At 39.8% G+C, this 17705-nt stretch overlaps 1 protein-coding gene across 3 annotated transcripts in view; it reads right to left on the bottom strand.

Moving 5' to 3' along the window:
* Positions 1-1279: 1279 nt before the first annotated feature.
* Positions 1280-17705, bottom strand: part of phkb (phosphorylase kinase, beta) — a 91317-nt gene continuing 74891 nt past the window's right edge. For 2 of the 3 annotated variants that reach the window (XM_054609957.1, XM_054609949.1), the window contains 13 exons: positions 17468-17550; positions 16628-16718; positions 14052-14110; positions 13535-13697; positions 12228-12309; positions 11796-11853; positions 8703-8793; positions 7282-7487; positions 6559-6693; positions 6091-6220; positions 4355-4462; positions 3884-4024; positions 1280-3561 (listed from right to left, as the gene is read on the bottom strand). In XM_054609957.1, the coding sequence (XP_054465932.1) occupies positions 3424-3561; positions 3884-4024; positions 4355-4462; positions 6091-6220; positions 6559-6693; positions 7282-7487; positions 8703-8793; positions 11796-11853; positions 12228-12309; positions 13535-13697; positions 14052-14110; positions 16628-16718; positions 17468-17550 (1485 nt within the window). In that variant the 3' untranslated portion in view covers positions 1280-3423. Of the gene's footprint in view, positions 3562-3883; positions 4025-4354; positions 4463-6090; positions 6221-6558; positions 6694-7281; positions 7488-8702; positions 8794-11318; positions 11410-11795; positions 11854-12227; positions 12310-13534; positions 13698-14051; positions 14111-16627; positions 16719-17467; positions 17551-17705 lie in introns of all 3 variants that reach the window. The other variant, XM_054609964.1, reaches the window with a different exon arrangement.

Below are 17705 nucleotides of genomic sequence, written 5' to 3' on the forward strand. Positions count from 1 at the left end.
CCGTAGCTACACCATGCAAAACATAATGCAGGTCTCTGCATCTGAAGTTTTTTTTTTTGTTTCTTACTTGTTTTAGATTGGGAGCTGACATTGGGGAAATTTAAATCTCTAAATATAGATGGATATCCATGTTACACAATTCTCCAACTCAACCCCGATTGAGCCCTGTTAAAGGGGTACTTTTTTACATTATTTAGTTTTGCACTCCTTGGATGATGGTTGATGAGTGAGATCATAAAAATAAATTGCCAGGATTGAAGAAACCAATATATCCTGACTTCCTGTGGTAAAAGTGATGTCTTTTCTTAAAAAAATAACATAAAAAACAGGATTCTCTATCTTGTCCCAAATAAACCGTTTGAAGAAACCAGATCTTGTAAAAAACATTAAATTCTGCGCTCCTCAGCGCGAATAGGAAGACGTGATTGACTCACCTGAGACCAGCAGTTACATGACAAAAATGCTGGGAAACGTTGACTGAACTGCAGACTGCTGAACACACATCTTAGAGGAGAACAGAAAGGGTTATAAAAATGTGATTAGCTCAGTATATATAGCATGTGGAGCCTCTATTTGTTTACTTAACATTGATAACACTTGTGGCAACTTGGGACATTGTTTGCCAATTTTTGTATAATAAATTATCAAAGAAATTAAACTTGTGTTTTTTATGATTTATGGCATTGTAATTGTGCACCAAAGACATTTTAGTTTTATCTCTACTTTCAGCCATGGTTGTGCTGTTCCATAGAGGTGCTGGACTAATTGCAGTGAAAATCAAGGCCACAGAGAGAAAAATGTGACAGGAGTAAAACACGCCCAGAAACTGGTTGGGGATCAGAGGGTTCCAAAGGGTCCTCAATATGACCTGCATAAGAAAAGGAGACCATCAGCAGGTATTTTGGTTATTTCTGTATAGCAATTCATCGGTTCAAATTACTTGCAAAAATCAGACAAAACAATTTACAGGACGCAGGTTCACCAGAAACTGCCTTAGCTTAGACTCCAGCTTCTGCTGGAGGTTTCATGCCGTATTGCTAGGCCCGCTGGTTTGGAAACACTGCCCCTTTTGTCAACAGTGACCGGCAAAATCAACACAAAATGACAGTTCTTCGTGGTGGCTTTAATGTTGACAGAAACTCATTTCTGTTGGATAAGTAGAGATTTATTTCAACAAGACAGGCATGATGCATTCAAGTTGATTTTAATATATTGAGTGTGAGGCAGAGCTCATTTATGTTCTCATCTGGCTCTAGCCCACTTCTCCACCTCTCCCTGTCAGTCAGTTAGTCAGTGTTGCAGACAGCACACAACCTCAGTGGTGAGATGCTGATTGATAAGGGGGGTTCGGGCAACATAAGGGGGTGTAACTGGTGGGATCTGATTCGATGCCAAACACACCACTCAGGGCTGTAGCAGTCACGCTCCATTTACGCTGCAGTTTCAGTAAAGGAAGAAGAAATTTTAGCTTCACGTGAAACAAGTTTATGTCTGTATTTCATAATTACACTGTAGAAGGAAATGGGAGAGGCGGCTGCATAATGCAAAACACACTTTTCTTACACATTCACATATACTGTTTATACAACAGTGATTGTAAAGTGACACACAGGGAAATGTCTCTAGTTTCCAGGATTACTTTATTCTTTGAAACTACAGCATTGAATTAAAAAAACCCACACACACACACACCCACACACGGTGACAAGGTTGGGTGGTGATGATATTCAGAGAGGCACACTTTAAAATTAGTCAAAGTGAATCTTATATAATTTCCACCTAAGGATGACAGCAGTGTTTACTGTTGACCACATTCAACAGGCATTTACCAAAGGGTCCTCGGTGACAGGACTACAGATGAGCAGTATCCATTGTCATGCAGAGCCATACTGTGCAAAACAGGCTTCTCAGAAACCCTCTTTTGTTGCCTATAATATTCAAAGAAACCATCACGATGATTATGGCAAACAGTACTCATGTTCATGCGGCAGACTGTGCATGCATAGAGTTCCACTAAGAGAAACTCAACATAGGAGAACAAACAGACTAACTTCAGCTGAATATACTGAGTAATTCACTATAAAATCAAAATATCGTTCTCAAACCTTATAATGCTAAAGACCCACACATTGTGTAGATGAGGGTAACCAGATGAAGATTTATATATTTATACTGATAGACCATGTATGAAATAATGGAAGACATATCCACTTTTTATATCTGGTGATAGATCACACATTTTTAAGACCCATGGGAGCCAAATGCATTAATTTGAGAACCACACCTATCGATATAAAACAAGACCTTGTACCGAATAATTGTTACGTAACAGCTATAGGTTATTGCTGGTGAGGTATAGCTTACATCTGAGCTCATTGTTAATTATGGCATTAAATACCTAATAACCAGAATACAAAACATTTAAATTTAATTTCTAATCAAAAACAAAAATGTAGGAAATATTTCTTCATTCTCTGAAAAACGCTGATTCCTTTCATTATAGAGAATAAGATGAGGAGATTGATACCAATCTCACGTCCTGTGGGCTAAATATGGAGCTGCAGCCAGCAGCCTGTTAGCTTAGATTAGCATACCTTTTTACATATTCAGGCTAGCTGTTCCCCCATTGAGTTTTATGCTAAGCTACGATAGGATAATTCTTTCAGTTTGTTTTTATTTTGATGGTTTTAGGGGAAATACTTATCATTGGAGAAAGGGCATGATAACAGTAGATAGGTGGCTATGTGCAACGTTGACATACATAGCTAGCCGCCTATGGTGACTTTTCTGTAATTGTTCTGGTAACAACAAGAAGTGTAAAGGTTAAGCAGGGGTCTAGGTGCTCACACTTGGTGGATGTTTAGTAAAGTAGGCCTTGGAACAAAGTGCCAACAAACTAACCTACGGCCTCCAGGTAAAGAATAAGAGAACAGCTAGTCACTTACAGTATGTGGCAACACTAGCTAGTTAAGTGGCATTTGACACAACTAGCCACCAATGGTAATAAATAACTAGAACAAATTCAGTGTAACTCTGATACATTTTTTCACAGTACAGTTGGGATACAGAACAAAAACACGTGGAGATAAAAGAAACAAGGCCCTGGTGATATTGTTAGTATTTCCCCCAATTATCAACATTCGTTTTCATCGTATACAGGACCGGTGGATGTATCACTGGAGTAAACTGCAGATATGCTAATCTATGCCATCTGAGGCTTCTGCTTACAGCTTGTATTGCTGTTGAGACCAAAGTCCATGAAAAATGTAGCTTGCCGGAGCAGGCAGAGTCCTGTCAAAGGGAGGATTGGAGAGGTGAGAGGTTATCTACTGAATACATGTGATGGACACTCAGAAGCCCTTGCCGGAGCGTTTGATGACTACACTGAAGCAGGCCGGGCTTAGGGGTCAAAGCATTGCAAATCTAGCTAACGGAGCAGGGGTCGTCCTTGCAGGGCTTGAAATCCCCTTGCAGTAACAGGATCATGACTGCCTTGGTCAGGTAGCTGGAGGTGCCTCTCTTACCCACAGGTGGTGTGTTGTAAAAGGCCTCCATGTCATTCTGGAAGGGGAATAGATAAAAAATTGCTTTCAAGAAATTAAAAACGTACTCATAAAAGTTATTTCTTAAATGATATGCTATAAGTAAAAAAAAAGAAAATTGTATCTCACAAATTTAATAAATAATAAAACATTGGCAGTATGTTTCTATTTGGCTTTTGAACACCATTTAATTAAGCTACTGCTTTCGTTAAATTATCAGAACAGAAGCTCAAAGTTAGGTTGCACATCGAATTAGAGAGATCATTTTGTTGCTGACAATCAGGTAAATTTCAAATGAGAAGATCGTATATCAGTTACAGCCTAGACAGAAGCCACTCTACCTGTTTCTCTTTGCCCTCGGAGCTACCACGATCCTTCTGGAAATCGTTAAAAGCTTCCTTCACCAGGCCGTCCAGATCCACCTTGTCGCCGAACTCCAGCTCCGGGTTTCTCTCCAGCACTATGGACACCACCATCAGCAACTACTCACACAGTGGAGACAGGACAAGTCAAAGACTTGAGAACAGTGTATTCTCTTTTCTTTTTTTAAAGGTGTAAACCTCAATTGTAAACACAGACTTTTTAAATTAATCTCAAACAAAATGGATGGCCAGTAAAAAATTGCTTTAGGTTGAGTCACTTAATGTCTTCGCTGCTTGTTTGTAGACAAACTGCAGTGCTTAAACTGAGATATGCGATTTATCCCAGAATAAAGGGAGCAAAGTCAATGTCATCTTGAGTGGGAGTAAGCTCCAAGCAACTTGATTCTGTTTGTTCTGTGCACTTTGTTGGTGTTGGTGTTTAGTGGTTACCTCTACTATGATTTGTCTGTACTCAGGCAGGACGATGTTCTTCAGCGTGTCCTCCACTAGCAGGGAGAAGTTCATCTCATACATGGTCATGTCAGATAGTGTCGGTTGCTGCAAAGTAAAAAAAAAATGGTTAATGTGAGTGTGAACAGATGTGTCAGCTGCTGGATGCTGTAATTGATGATCAGTGTACATCCTGTGTGAGCTTATGAGCAGTATAACATCATCACAGGGCTGCTATGATTAATCTCTTTAATTATTTTGTCCTGATTAAAGTGTCACACTGAATCACCTGACTCCATCACTGTGAGCACGGAAGAGGCAGAGGGTTGTGTGATCTTGTGTGCACTAATAACTCGAGTATCTACAGTAGGTGTTAAAACAAGTCCTTGTTTGTTCCGTTAGCCAAGCGGATTATGAGAGATGTAGAAAAAGTAAATATAAGTTTTGAAAACAAAAGTTGAATATATGGATATGGCCCTCAAATATTTGGTAAATCAAAAAAAATGTAAACCTTTTGATCGGATGCTCCAGATAAAAAACAAACTCACTGTCAGTGTGACTTTGTCTTTTTCTTATATACAGTCTATGGTTGCGGTTTATAAACAAAATATTAAAGTTGGCCCCTCTTCCCTGGCACAATGACAACAGAAGCACACGCCCCCTGACCTTGGTTAGGGTTAGGGTGCTTGCCAGCAGGTGAAAGCCAACCCAAGCTTATCCCACCGGCTGTTTCCCCTCGATATATTTGCGTTATTTTGGCGCTGTGTCCACTATTTTTGTAGATTTGGATGCATACTTAAAAAATCTGGCACCTGGTTAGTAGGTTTTTAAAGAGGTTGATGCCCAAAAACGTCCCAAACACAGCAAAATAAGAAAATACAGACAAAGTGCAGGCTCTGTCTGCAGGCACAGACAATGCCACACACTTCTAGTGGGTCAAAAGTGATGAATGAGTGGGATTCTTTTTGTAAAAGTCTATACATTGGTTTTTTTTATGGACAAATACAAGTACCAATGAGCAGCCTAGCAAAAGGCATTCACTGCAAACATTTTGACTTGTAATAGTAGGTGTAGGAGCCAAATATGTTGTTGGAACTATACAGTACATAATGTTATTCTGTGTGTATACATCGGGTGGTGCTGTACTAACATCGAGGGCTCAGGTATATTGGTACTGAAATCACTGTAGTTGTCAGGTGTTTTGACATCAGAAGGGTAAAGGGTTTTGACGTTGTGGCAGCATCAGTTTTGTGCTCATTCTGCAAACGATGTGTTGATTGTCAGTGGAAGCAAATGGACTGGTTTTACGTTGATGGACGGCGAAGCTTAATAAAAGGACTCTTATTCTACAATTTTTTTTAAATGTTGTACTTAACGCACGTACACATTAGAGGTAACGTACGGTAATTTAGGCTTACAACCAGCGCGTCAACCAGGTCACTGCTGGGAGAGACATCTCAAAACTAGTCTGAGCTCCTTTAATAGTAAAAAAAAGTTCAGGTGTTATATCTGGTCCATATTTATAGAAAAAGTATTCTGGCGAACACTGTCACCAGAACTTAAACCAACCAATATATGTGAGCAACACTGGATTGAGACACAGAATTTGTCAGGTGTTCTTTAAAAGATAGCAAAACATACAGATCGGATTCTTTAAGGCATACTTGTGCTTGTTAAAGAACACATTGCAATAGATTACACGGCATCGATCACAGTGTATATTCTGGTACAGGTACCTGTGGGAGGTGAGTCCCAGCCACCATAAAACCGTTGGGGGTCCTTTCAAGGATCTGCCACACACGATCATAAAAGCCCAGAGGGGTCCTGTTCAGGGAGCCATCGATCTGACGCCTGTTCAGCCAAGACCTGAGGCCAAAGCAAGAGTGAAACTGTTGAACCGGGTCATAGAGACTGGGGAAATATAATGTTGAAAGCTGTTGTTCTAGAGGAAATTGTCTATGTGTAATAGATTAGATTTGATAAGATAAAAATGTAATAATTCCCACGTGAAAATTGGGTTTCGGTAGCAGCAGATAGCAAGATAAAGATGTAAACAAGACAGAGGATAAAATAATTAAACCTAAAAAGATTAAACAAGTGAATGCAATAAGATAACGACATTGCGTCTTCAAAGGCAGATGTGTGAGTAGAGAGGGATGAGAAAGTATGGGCTGTGTAATTTAGCGTGGGACTTTGTAGAGTACCTGCCGGTGTGTTGAGGCTGCAGGACGTCCAGCAGGAGCTGCTTGATGTCGCTGGGGGAGAGCTGGTAGATGTCCTGGGGTGGCATGTCTCCCGCCCTGATCTTCAGCTCATGTTTCATGGCCTGGACAATCCATCTGGAAATCCACAGTACACACACACATACAGTACATATGCTGTTCACCAGCACAGAATTGAACCCTATACAGCTCACAGGGGGGTGGTCACTTAGTCTGAACAAGGATGAACACATTCAAAATAGTGTCTTTTCTTCAGTAATGCTTCAACGTGTCAAGTTTCTTAATAAATGTAATACCTTTTCTTTTAAAAGTCAAAGAAAAAGCTAAAGATAAAAACAGCTTGTTTGTCTGACAAGGCTGATGGAACAGAATGTTTTACGTCACCACACTTCCAACACTGAGTTTTGATTTTCCAGACAATATATTTCTGATGAAACATGTCATGAGAAATTTGTTCAAACTCAGGGGCTTTTATCCATTTGTGAGTCCACTTCTAAGAGAACTTCAGTGTGGCTATTTGAAGTATAAAAACAAAAAAGGAAACCTGTATGGACACAGATATTTGAAAGCAAGGCGTTCCTGATGTTTTGCTGGGCTTACGTACTGACTGGTCTGAAACACAGCGTGGAAGAATTACAGCAAAGAGTACATACTGCCTGACTAAATGTGCACTGTTCCACCATCCTGAACCTGAATTTGTCGTACCCGACTCTGATCTTGAGCATGCCGCTGAACAGCTCTGGGTTGTTGGAGATAATCCATCCGATGTGAATGACCAGCTCCTGCTGAAGCACGGCCTCCCGCTCCCCACCTTGAGGGGAGCACTTGCTGTAGATGATGCCCTGGATCACACCTGGCGACAGCGGGTTGGAGATCACCTCTTCCTCTTGCCCGAATAGGCCGAGGGTCACCTAGCAATCACAGGCAATAACACACACACACACGCACACACAACCGAGGAAAAGAGCATACAACAAAACCACATAGTTAGAAAGTTCTCTGAACTGCAGACGAACTGTTGTGTGAAATATATCTAAGCTTTTATGAGCATGTGTGCCATATGCATCTGCACGTGTTTGAAAGTGTGTTCATGCGTAGAACAGCATGTGCACACGCAGTTCTTCCTCCAAGGTACAATTCCTACAAGTATCTTTGTACCATATCTCTAAAATTGGCCTCCTCTCCCAGAGCCACATGAAAAATTACAAATCTCAAGATTACTCTTTTGTATTTTGTTTCATCTGCAAGGCATCTCATGAAAATTACACCTAACCAATCTTCCAGATGGGAGGGACCACTTTTATCCTTGCCTTCAGCTCATGAAACCCAGCACTTTGAAGCTGTAGAATTCATCTTTACATCTAAACTGATTGTTACGGAGAAAAGTACAGCCTGGAGCTGGAAATTAAGTCTGGAAATGGCCGAGGGGAAATACATTGTTGAATTTGACTATTGACGAAAACGAGTCAGAATAGACCTAAATGGGGTGGCGCCTCTTATTTTTTCCAACTGATCTGTTATTGTAAGCAGAGAAACACAGCCGTCTCAAATTTTAAATCAGCTTTTCCAATCATGTCGAGAGGAGCGATCCCTCCGGTAAGCAATCTATATGCAGATTCACACCTTGAGCTACTTCAGCATAATGAAACGCCGAAAACTGTTCAGAAGGGTAAAAACGAGGCAAGATAACTGACACTCTCAAGAGGAGACTAATCTCTGAGTAACACTAGACAGGAAACGCGCGAGGGAATGGCACCAGACAAATTCACGGGTCACAGTACATCAATCGGCACACGGAGGGCGTCCAGACACGTGGACACGGTGCATATTAGGATTCTACGCTGGTCACACCGGCAGCCTCGCTACAACTACAGCTTTGATGCACACACAAAGGAGGTGAGCTGTGATGAGGAATGTGAGCATGCAGCTGGCCAAAGTAACTCCCACAGGATGACAGCATGAGAAGCTTATAATCATATATTACCAATTTAATTTCCTTGAATCAGTGAACATTAAAATCAATGCCCCGACATGCCATTTTTTCCCCAACATAACCCCAAATAATTTGTACAGAAGGGATAGTTATGGTAAACTACTCAGGCCCTGTGGTCTGTGTGTCCACTTACCTGCTTGCCATGCACTAAAACACTAGTAATACTGGGGGCAAGGCTGTCCACTAGCTTAGTTAAGAGACTGGCAGCGAGACGGACAACAGACCTAGTGGGCGAAAAGACACAAGCACATTCTTGACATCATGACAGACAACTAACAGGTAGTGCTTTAGAAGACTACATCTTTTTCTACATTTTTACAAGGATAAGGATCCAATTCCTCAATTGAACTGCAGCTTCAATAGAGAATATATTCTATATATATTCTATATATGACTTTCAACTTGTAATCAACTGTGATTAATTGCCTTGTAAAGTATTGAATATGTGGAGCATATATAGTACAGTGGCCAAATAAAGAACCACAACTCAAACATTTCATCGGACATTATTGTAAATACATAGATATTTCACTTGTCCCAAGGTTGAAATTTGCTTCCTTTTCTTATTATAGCAGTTCAATGCTCCCAAATTTGAAATCCTAATCCAATTAATATCAGAACATCAGAACTAAATAAAAATAAAAACATATATACATATATATAAGGACTGCTCCCATATGAAATAATAAATGTGTTAGTCCCAATTCTAATTTATGGATGTGATTTAGTTATTGAATGCCCAAATAAAAGGTTGGCTTTCCTTTAAAATATTTTAATGTTCACTAATTTCTCAGTTCCTTATTTACAAGAGTCACTACAGCCTTCAAACTGCCTCCCCTTGTCTACAGGAATCCTATGTGGGGAAAAAGCAACACACATGAACATTCATAATCTTCACATGGTAGCCCACAGCCAGGGTTGCTATAGAAACACACATGGAGTTGAAGCCATCCTCACAGAGGCAATGAACAAATTAAATAATTTCATTAAGGCAGTCATGAATACAATCAGCACAAACTCCTCTTATTATATGTTATTATATACAACCTTTTTTGTGTGTGTGTGTGTGTGTGTGTGTTTGTGTGTGTGTGTGTGTGTGTGTGTGTGTGTGTGTGTGTGTGTGTGTGTGTGTGGTTATACAGAGCCTGAACCTGTGGAGCTACGTAGGCACATCTTGAGCATGATGAATAAAAACAACACAACAAAGCCTTAATCTTTAGAAGGCATGATGTGGGGTCGATCCTTAGATGCTTTGTTGGGGAACCTATTTCAAGCTTCACTTCCTGGCCCATGTTAGGTAAATGAGAAAGTAAATTAAATTCAGTATTGATGGTATTTCCCAGCAAGTTGGAAACCAGCCTCCAGGCTTTTCTTTTTTGCTGTATGGCATAATCAAATTTCTCTATGCTAAAATTCGTAGTCATTCATAAAACAGCATATAATGAAAGTTGTCGTGTCGATCAGGTTGACTGCACTTATTGTAAGTCGCTTCGGATAAAAGCCTCGGCTAAATGATGTGATGTAATGTAATGGAACCTTGGCACAAGTTCAAATCAAGCCGCGGAGGCAGAAATCCCTGACCACTGAAGAGGAGCGCACATGAGTAGTTGTGTCAACCATCAAAAGTGTTTGGTCAATTCCAGGTGAGTGAGGCCAGCAGTATACCACAAACAAAATACGTTCTTTGCAGCTTTGTGATCAAAGTAAAAAATACTATATCTATAGTTAGACTGGAACCTTGGGCAGCGGCTTGCCAGTCAAATGTTTCATTCAACATTGTTTGCTACGCTCCAAAAAAAGGAGTACACTATTTTTATGACTGAATCTTTTAATCCAAGAATGCACACATAACCTGGCATTGAGGAACCTGAATATTCAAGCTGGGGTAATCCAAATGTAAATGGAATACCTACTCCAGGCCACGCATCACTGTGTGCTTTGTTCGTAGAGCTGACAATGTGAAGGACAGTCAAATTTGATTACATTTGCCTCCAGGGAGATACACTTGATCTAATATTACTTTGTTATGATGAATGTGCGAATGGTGTCTGCTCCCAAAGCAACAATCAAGCTCCTTCATCTTGCATGGATGCCCTTGATGAAACAGTGAGTGTAAAGGCATTCACAGTGCCATAAAGAATTGCCAAATTCTATTTCATTTGGTGATTACAGCTAGCCTCTTTGCTGTGGGTGACGCTGCAGAAGCAGAGGCGAGGGTCCGGCCTCTGTGGTGGTTAATGGAATGGAAGCGAACACAGACGACAAGCCCCTGAACACATCTGAGTCAATGGGCCTGCTAGCTTGACCAAACTCACAACTGTGTGAATGTTAGACACCTTATAAAGCTAAACTTGGTGGTTTAGCCAGAACGTTAGCAAGATGCTAAGATATCAGGCTGTTACTTTTTACACATTTATAATTATTTTCATTGTTTAATTCAGCTCTTCCAGGAAAGGTAAGCTACACTCTTTAAGCAATTTACATCTCTATTTCAATTTACTAATTAACATAATGAAAGAGTAGAAATTATAGACTTTTTGAAATATTTCAGTAAAAAATCCACATCTTGAATTTTGGAAACTGTTCCTGTCTTTTAAAAGGGGCTATTAGTTAGTTAGTTGGTTGGTTATCAGGAATCACAGAGTAGGATTGGCCGACCCTCACACAGCTCTGAAGTTAGACAGCTAGCTAGTCAGCTGACTGGGAGAAAACATGCAGAGTCTTCAGTCCATCTTTGCCTGAACATTACCTGTTTCCCATGCACCAGTATTGTGGTGATGTGAGGAGCTATAGAGCTGGCGAACTTCTTGACAATGGCAGCAGCATGGCGCACTACCATCCTACAGTTCGGCCAGATTACAGTGTTAACATAAGGCAAGATTTTGTAACGACGACAAACAGGTGTGGAGACATATGGTTAAGGGGACCCAAAAAAATATATAAGGGAAAGCAAGATTCCAACATAAATCCCTAACCCCCTTTTGATTAACACTAAATTATTAAACATAACAATGAAGTAAATGTACTGGAAGTCACCTCCTTAGAAGGCATCAGTGGTACTGAATGCATCTCTAGATCTGGACGCTTCTGGTAACCCTTTTATGTTTGGACTCCTTAATGACTGGACTAACGGCAATTTAAGCCCAACTCATGAAATAACAGACTGGAAGGTTGCAACCAGTGTATTCACTCTAAGTATTTGTGTATGTGAGTGGGAATATCAGACCAAAGCTTTCTGCTGCCAGCTCTTCTGTAGATTCTCTCCAGTTCATCATTCAGGTTCTCTGGAATCACAAATATGTTAGTGTTAAAAAACAACATTAAGACATATACAGTCGAATCCAAATGTATCCTCCATTTTTTGTATCTTAGAACTGACGTTAACACCCATTCAACAGCAACCTTAGGACCTGTACCTGATTACAGGACTGATGAAGACACCAAAAAGGGGTTTTACAAGAATAAGATGGACACACTTCTGACAGGATTTCCTTTTGCCTTTAATGAGGAAACTCTAAAGGTCTGCTGTTCTGTTTCAGGACATTGTGTGACTAGTTCTTTAAGATGCTCTCCAAACACCCAATGTGTGTGTGTGTGTGTGTGTGTGTGTGTGTGTGTGTGTGTGTGTGTGTGTGTGTGTGTGTGTGTGTGTGCTTACCATCTTTGGCGAGGAAGTCTGGTCCTTCTCTTCTCAGAAGGATGACTGCCAGCTGAGCCTGACTGGCCAAGCAGTCGCAATCCTTCACAATGACACACACACGCACGCACGCACACACACACACACACACACACACACACACACACACACACACACACACACACACACACACACACACACACACACACACACACACACACACACACACACACACAGATGAGAGGGCAGATAAGCCTGGTTATGCATATAAACACAATAGACTTAAACAAACTCAGATACCTTTATTGCACACAGCTGCAATATTATCTGCTCACAGTAAGCACTAAAAGCCATATTGAAAATTTTATTGTAAGACCAAATTGTTTTCTGCAATTTTGTAATTGTGGTAATCATGTTTTTTTTAATGTATAAAGTTTTTAATGTATTGCCTCATTTAAATTTGATAGCAGCCTTAATATGCCTTAAATATGGAAGACAAAGCACTTTTAAGCATGTCAGAAGATGATTGGGGTAAATTATTTATTGTTTGCTTGAAATACTAAGTGTTTTTTAGGTTTGGTAGCTTCAATATGGCCACTAACTAGCTTCAAGAAATTATTAAAAGATGTGGATTTGGGTTTTCAGACTTTCAGTCTGTCTTTTATCATGAGTTATTCATAGATCCAAAAAAATCACAATTGCAGAAGGCTGGGGCTGAGGTTTGGATTTTTCAAACACTGATGAAATATTCAAGTCCAGAGCCAGATTGATGAGCTGTTAATTGTGAGCAGACTTGGACGGATGGTACAGAGAGCCTGGCCTTGAGGGAAAATGTTTTAACATATTTATAAGATGCTATAATGAAACGGGAGACAGGTGGGCAAGTGAGCTTTGGTAAGAGTGGGTTATGTCAATGAGTCGACAGGGGGGAAGAATGAGGGCACAGAGGTTATCCTCCACACAAATAATGAGGCAACCCTTTCAGATCTCTCTGAGGAAGAGGCAGGAGGACTAGTTGGAAGTGAATTTAAGAGTTGCTTACCCCTACTGAAAACAAACCTGGGGTTGTGTTGGTTAATAAAAAGATTTTTGAAGTCATATGAAGGTTTAACTTTAAGTTTTTTCCTCCAAAGTTTAGAATGTCCTATACTGCAGTCCTAACCACAGCTAACTCCCACTGTTAACCTGAGGATGTATTACAGATTTTCTCCCTCATGCACACACAGACATTGAACTATGCACACTACTTTAAATAAACCAGGACTGAAATCTTAATGATTGCCACTGATTAACACTTAAGTTCAACTGAGAACAGCAGATCAACTCACGTGGAACTTGTGGATGATTTCATGGGTGGGCTTCTGCAGCCACTCCTCCACATTGATCTCTGGCTGCTGCTCCAGCTCTGAGACGTTGGGTGTGCTCATCTGTCTCTTCACCTTGGAGTGCTTAGGCAGCTCCAGCTCCTCAAAGCTCTTAAACTCTGGAATCCTATGCACAACACACACACACACACACACACATACACACACTATTTGTATGTAGACGGTAAATCCACATGCAGTTGTTCCACTGCTTTTATCTCATTTGAAACATTTCACAATTAAATCAACAAACAAAATACTGCCGATCATTCCTTTGGCATTTTGTTAATTATACACTGATTAATTGATCCTAAAAACATTTTAAATAAAGTCTACAGGTTACACTCTATTTCAATAATCCTCAGATTGTATGCATATCAAATTTGAATATTATTTGTAATTGAGATCCTTAATGAGCTTTTTGAAATATCCCCCAGTGACTTCTGACTAATTAAGCAAAAATACTAGAGGGAACTCTTACTCTGCCTCATTGACACGCAGGAAGTCCAGCTGCTCCACCACTGCACCAGATATCAGAGTCTAATAGGTCAATGAGAAAAAAACACATAAATGATTTGCATTGTGATTATTCTATTTATATACAAGCGATTGCACAGAAATATAGGAAATCATAGTCAAAAAGGAAATTCAGGCTAAAAAAAAACACAGGAGGCTAGAAAGCACGGCTGTTTAAATCCCAGAGAGGAGGTTTGTCGACTCAGTACACAAAACAATTGTTTGAGCAATTCAGTTCATAACAAAGAACACATGGAATGGTAAGGTGTGAACTCAGTTCGATCTTTTAAAATTTACAAATGTGTATGTGAGCGGTAACAAGTTAGAGTCTAACACGGTGAAAGTTTGAAAGCAAAGCAGTGTGGGAGCAAAGAGCGCAGTTCAATGCGACCTGCTCCTGTGGTCTAAATGTGATATTAGCCATTCCAACAGAAGTCAACTCCAAAACAAAAGTAAGAGGCAAAGAAGAGGAGCAATACTGCTCCACATAACAATGAGGTGATGAAGAGGAGAAGTGTTTCAAAGCTGTTGGAGTTAGCTGTGAAGTGAATAGCAAAAAGGTAAAGGGAAGGAAGAACTTTGGAGCAAAACAAAAAGTGGATTGTGTGAGGAAGTCTCTGCTGAACACCACAGACTCAGTGGGAGAGAAGATAGAGTTGGAAAACTTGTCATAAGTTAACAATTTTAATATAATTCAAGAGCTACCATGGCCTTATTTTTTTGCTTGATTTTGTTCAACATACTGCAACCTAAACCAATACAATCTACCATGAAAAATAAGAACAAGCAGCAGTAAAATGTTTACGGCTAATTGTGAATTCATGAATGCTGTTGGAACATTCCAAAGGGTTAAATCAAATGGACTTTTTTAATATGATATATGATCACTCACAATACATATATGCACGTATTACTTTGTTTAAACCTGTATTAACTGATTTTTCAGCACTTGGGGGCAGTGTAAACCAGCTGTACACACAACTCTGACATATTATCACTTTTAAAGTGGATATTAGGAATTGCTTTTTATCATTATATATTTTTTTTTACATAGACATATTTGCATTCATTTAGAGTTTTGTTTGTGTCCACATGATGAATATAAGTCTAATATTCCCTCTCCTTTTAGCTCTGTTTTTGGTCTCCACCAACTCCTGAGGGAAATCTCTCTCTTTAGCTGCTAAATGCACCACTATGTTCACCAGCTAGCCTCTACATTTGTCTGTTTGCCTTTGGTCCTGAGCAAGTGGAGCACAACTGCATTTTAATGCTTCTCGCTGAACACAGCTGATGATGGAAATGAGCTGGATGAGACGGTGAGAACCAAACGGTAACGTTGGGGTGGTAAAACAAAAACAGTGAGTTAAAAGATACTTAAATGCTCCATAGAGTTGAGTGAGGTGACAATTCTCTATGGTTTCCAGAAGAAAAAGCCCTGCATCTGTAATATGAAGCTATTGTTTATTTCAGAGACGGCAGTGATATCGGTTGTAAATGAGCCAACAGGAGAGAGCAGGTGGCATGTTTTCCCCTGTGACAGCCACCTTTATGAAACACATTCATAACATGCAAACAATCAAAAGTCTCTTAACAAAAATGGTGACACTGATTCAGTGGTAAATCAGTTTTGATTGGAATTGTGACAATGTCATAACCTAACACCATTTATCTTCCCAATAAAATGTGAGCAGTGAGAGGTACGACTGACTCGCTTTGTTAATGATAGAACAAAGAAAGACATTAAAGGACACATGAGAAGAGAGCACTGCATGGGTGCAATTTGGATGGCCAAATATATAACCTATCTATAAATATATATCTATATTCTTTTATTTGAAAAATGCTGTTAATAATTTAATTGATCAAAATCCAGTTCATTGGTGGGTAGGAAGTGTTAAAGGATTTACTGAGCTGGTAAAGTTATGCCTCAATATTTATGCCTGCTTGGTACATCTGTCCCTCCTAAGCAGGTGTTTTCTGCTCCCTGGCAACTACTTAAGCCAAAAAAAAGTGCTTTACTAAACCCTATCACGCAGCTGAGGTAAATAAAATCCGTCAAACTGAAGTCTGTTTAGAGATAAGTGTAACCAATGTCATGTTTATTGGTAATAGATTTTTCTGATAAAAGAAAAATCAGTTCAAACTGCCCCTGATGTTCAGTCTCATCTTATTTATGTCCCGGAGGTTGTGCAGAATTATTTGCATTTTTATATCAAAACATTTAATTTTAGCTTTCCTTACCAGTCCGAACAAGGCATTATTATATACAAAATTTGAATAATGGTTATTTATTGATCAAATACCAAATTTTCTTTAAAAAATGCCATTATTATGGAAAACTTGCGCTTCTTGTTGTGTGATATATTGAACGATTAACTAACTATTGACTGTGTTAACATGTCCAATAATCCATAAGGAGGAAATTCGTTGAAATGTGCATTCCTAAAACAAAGAGTGATTGAGAATGACCAAATTAAATAATCAATAGCATAATGACCAAATTAATTAATCAATAGCATAATGAACAAGTCAATTACAAACCTGGAGTCTGTCGACATGAACTTTGACCCCTCCGATGTTGCCTTTCTTGAACGAGGCCAGCATGTCCAGGACTGGGTTGAAGCGGCTCCCCCTGGAGGGACAGAGGTTAGAATGACTAAGTTTGACTTCTCCTACAGGGCACAGTATCAAAATCATCACAAGTGAATCTGTCTCATTCCGAGTCTAAACATCTGTATTAACCATTATATAACAAACAGAACACATGTGTTAAACATATCATCAGTATGAACTCATCATAGCAGAATTTTTTTTCTCAACAAATCCACACATTTCAGCCAGACCTTCACTGCTTTATTCGGTCTGCTGTTACCTTGTATAAAGGTCATCATCCCAATCAATAGCCAACTAATGACTATTGAGTTGCTTCTTTGAGAACCAACTGAATCATTCCAGCTACTGCAGTGTGGCTGTTTAAGAGCTTGTAGCACATTTAACATATATGGCTTTTTGGATAATGGTCAATACTGCTGTAATCAGCCCACCAGTCAGGCTACAGTGATACAAATGAGAAACATTATCACCCAATCGGCAAGCAAATACAGTTGCACCATGGCACTATAAAGATAAATAGTAGTACATGTGGGAGGGAAGAGAGGAAGAGTGGGAGGGAGAGAGAAATGTTGGATCAAAGAATGAACCAAACTGCATTGTGACTGTCAAGGCATTTTGTTGCGAGCTGGAGCCAGTATCAGACAGAAAAAGGGAGATAGAGTGTGATGTATGGGGCGATAGGTGGAGGAGGAATGCTTAGAAAGCTATCAGAGGACAGGAGGACATAAAAAGAATGATATAAGAGCTATTATGGAGTGTGTATATTACTTGATGTTATCCTCCCGGATGAGAACCAGGAAGAGTGGACGTCCCTGCATCTTCCAGCACTGTTTGATGAACTGCAGGGCGTTCTGCTCACACAAACGCAAACAAACACACACACAGAGAAAAACACACTCCATGTCAGATCGGCACGGGCATGGTGCAGATTTAAAGATTCCAGCTTCCACTGTTTCAGAGAAGAAACTGAATCAACTGCTCAACTGTCAAACTGATCAAAGATTAA

This window comes from Anoplopoma fimbria, chromosome 2 (assembly GCF_027596085.1).
Source record: "Anoplopoma fimbria isolate UVic2021 breed Golden Eagle Sablefish chromosome 2, Afim_UVic_2022, whole genome shotgun sequence".
In the NCBI taxonomy this organism is placed as follows: domain Eukaryota; kingdom Metazoa; phylum Chordata; class Actinopteri; order Perciformes; family Anoplopomatidae; genus Anoplopoma; species Anoplopoma fimbria.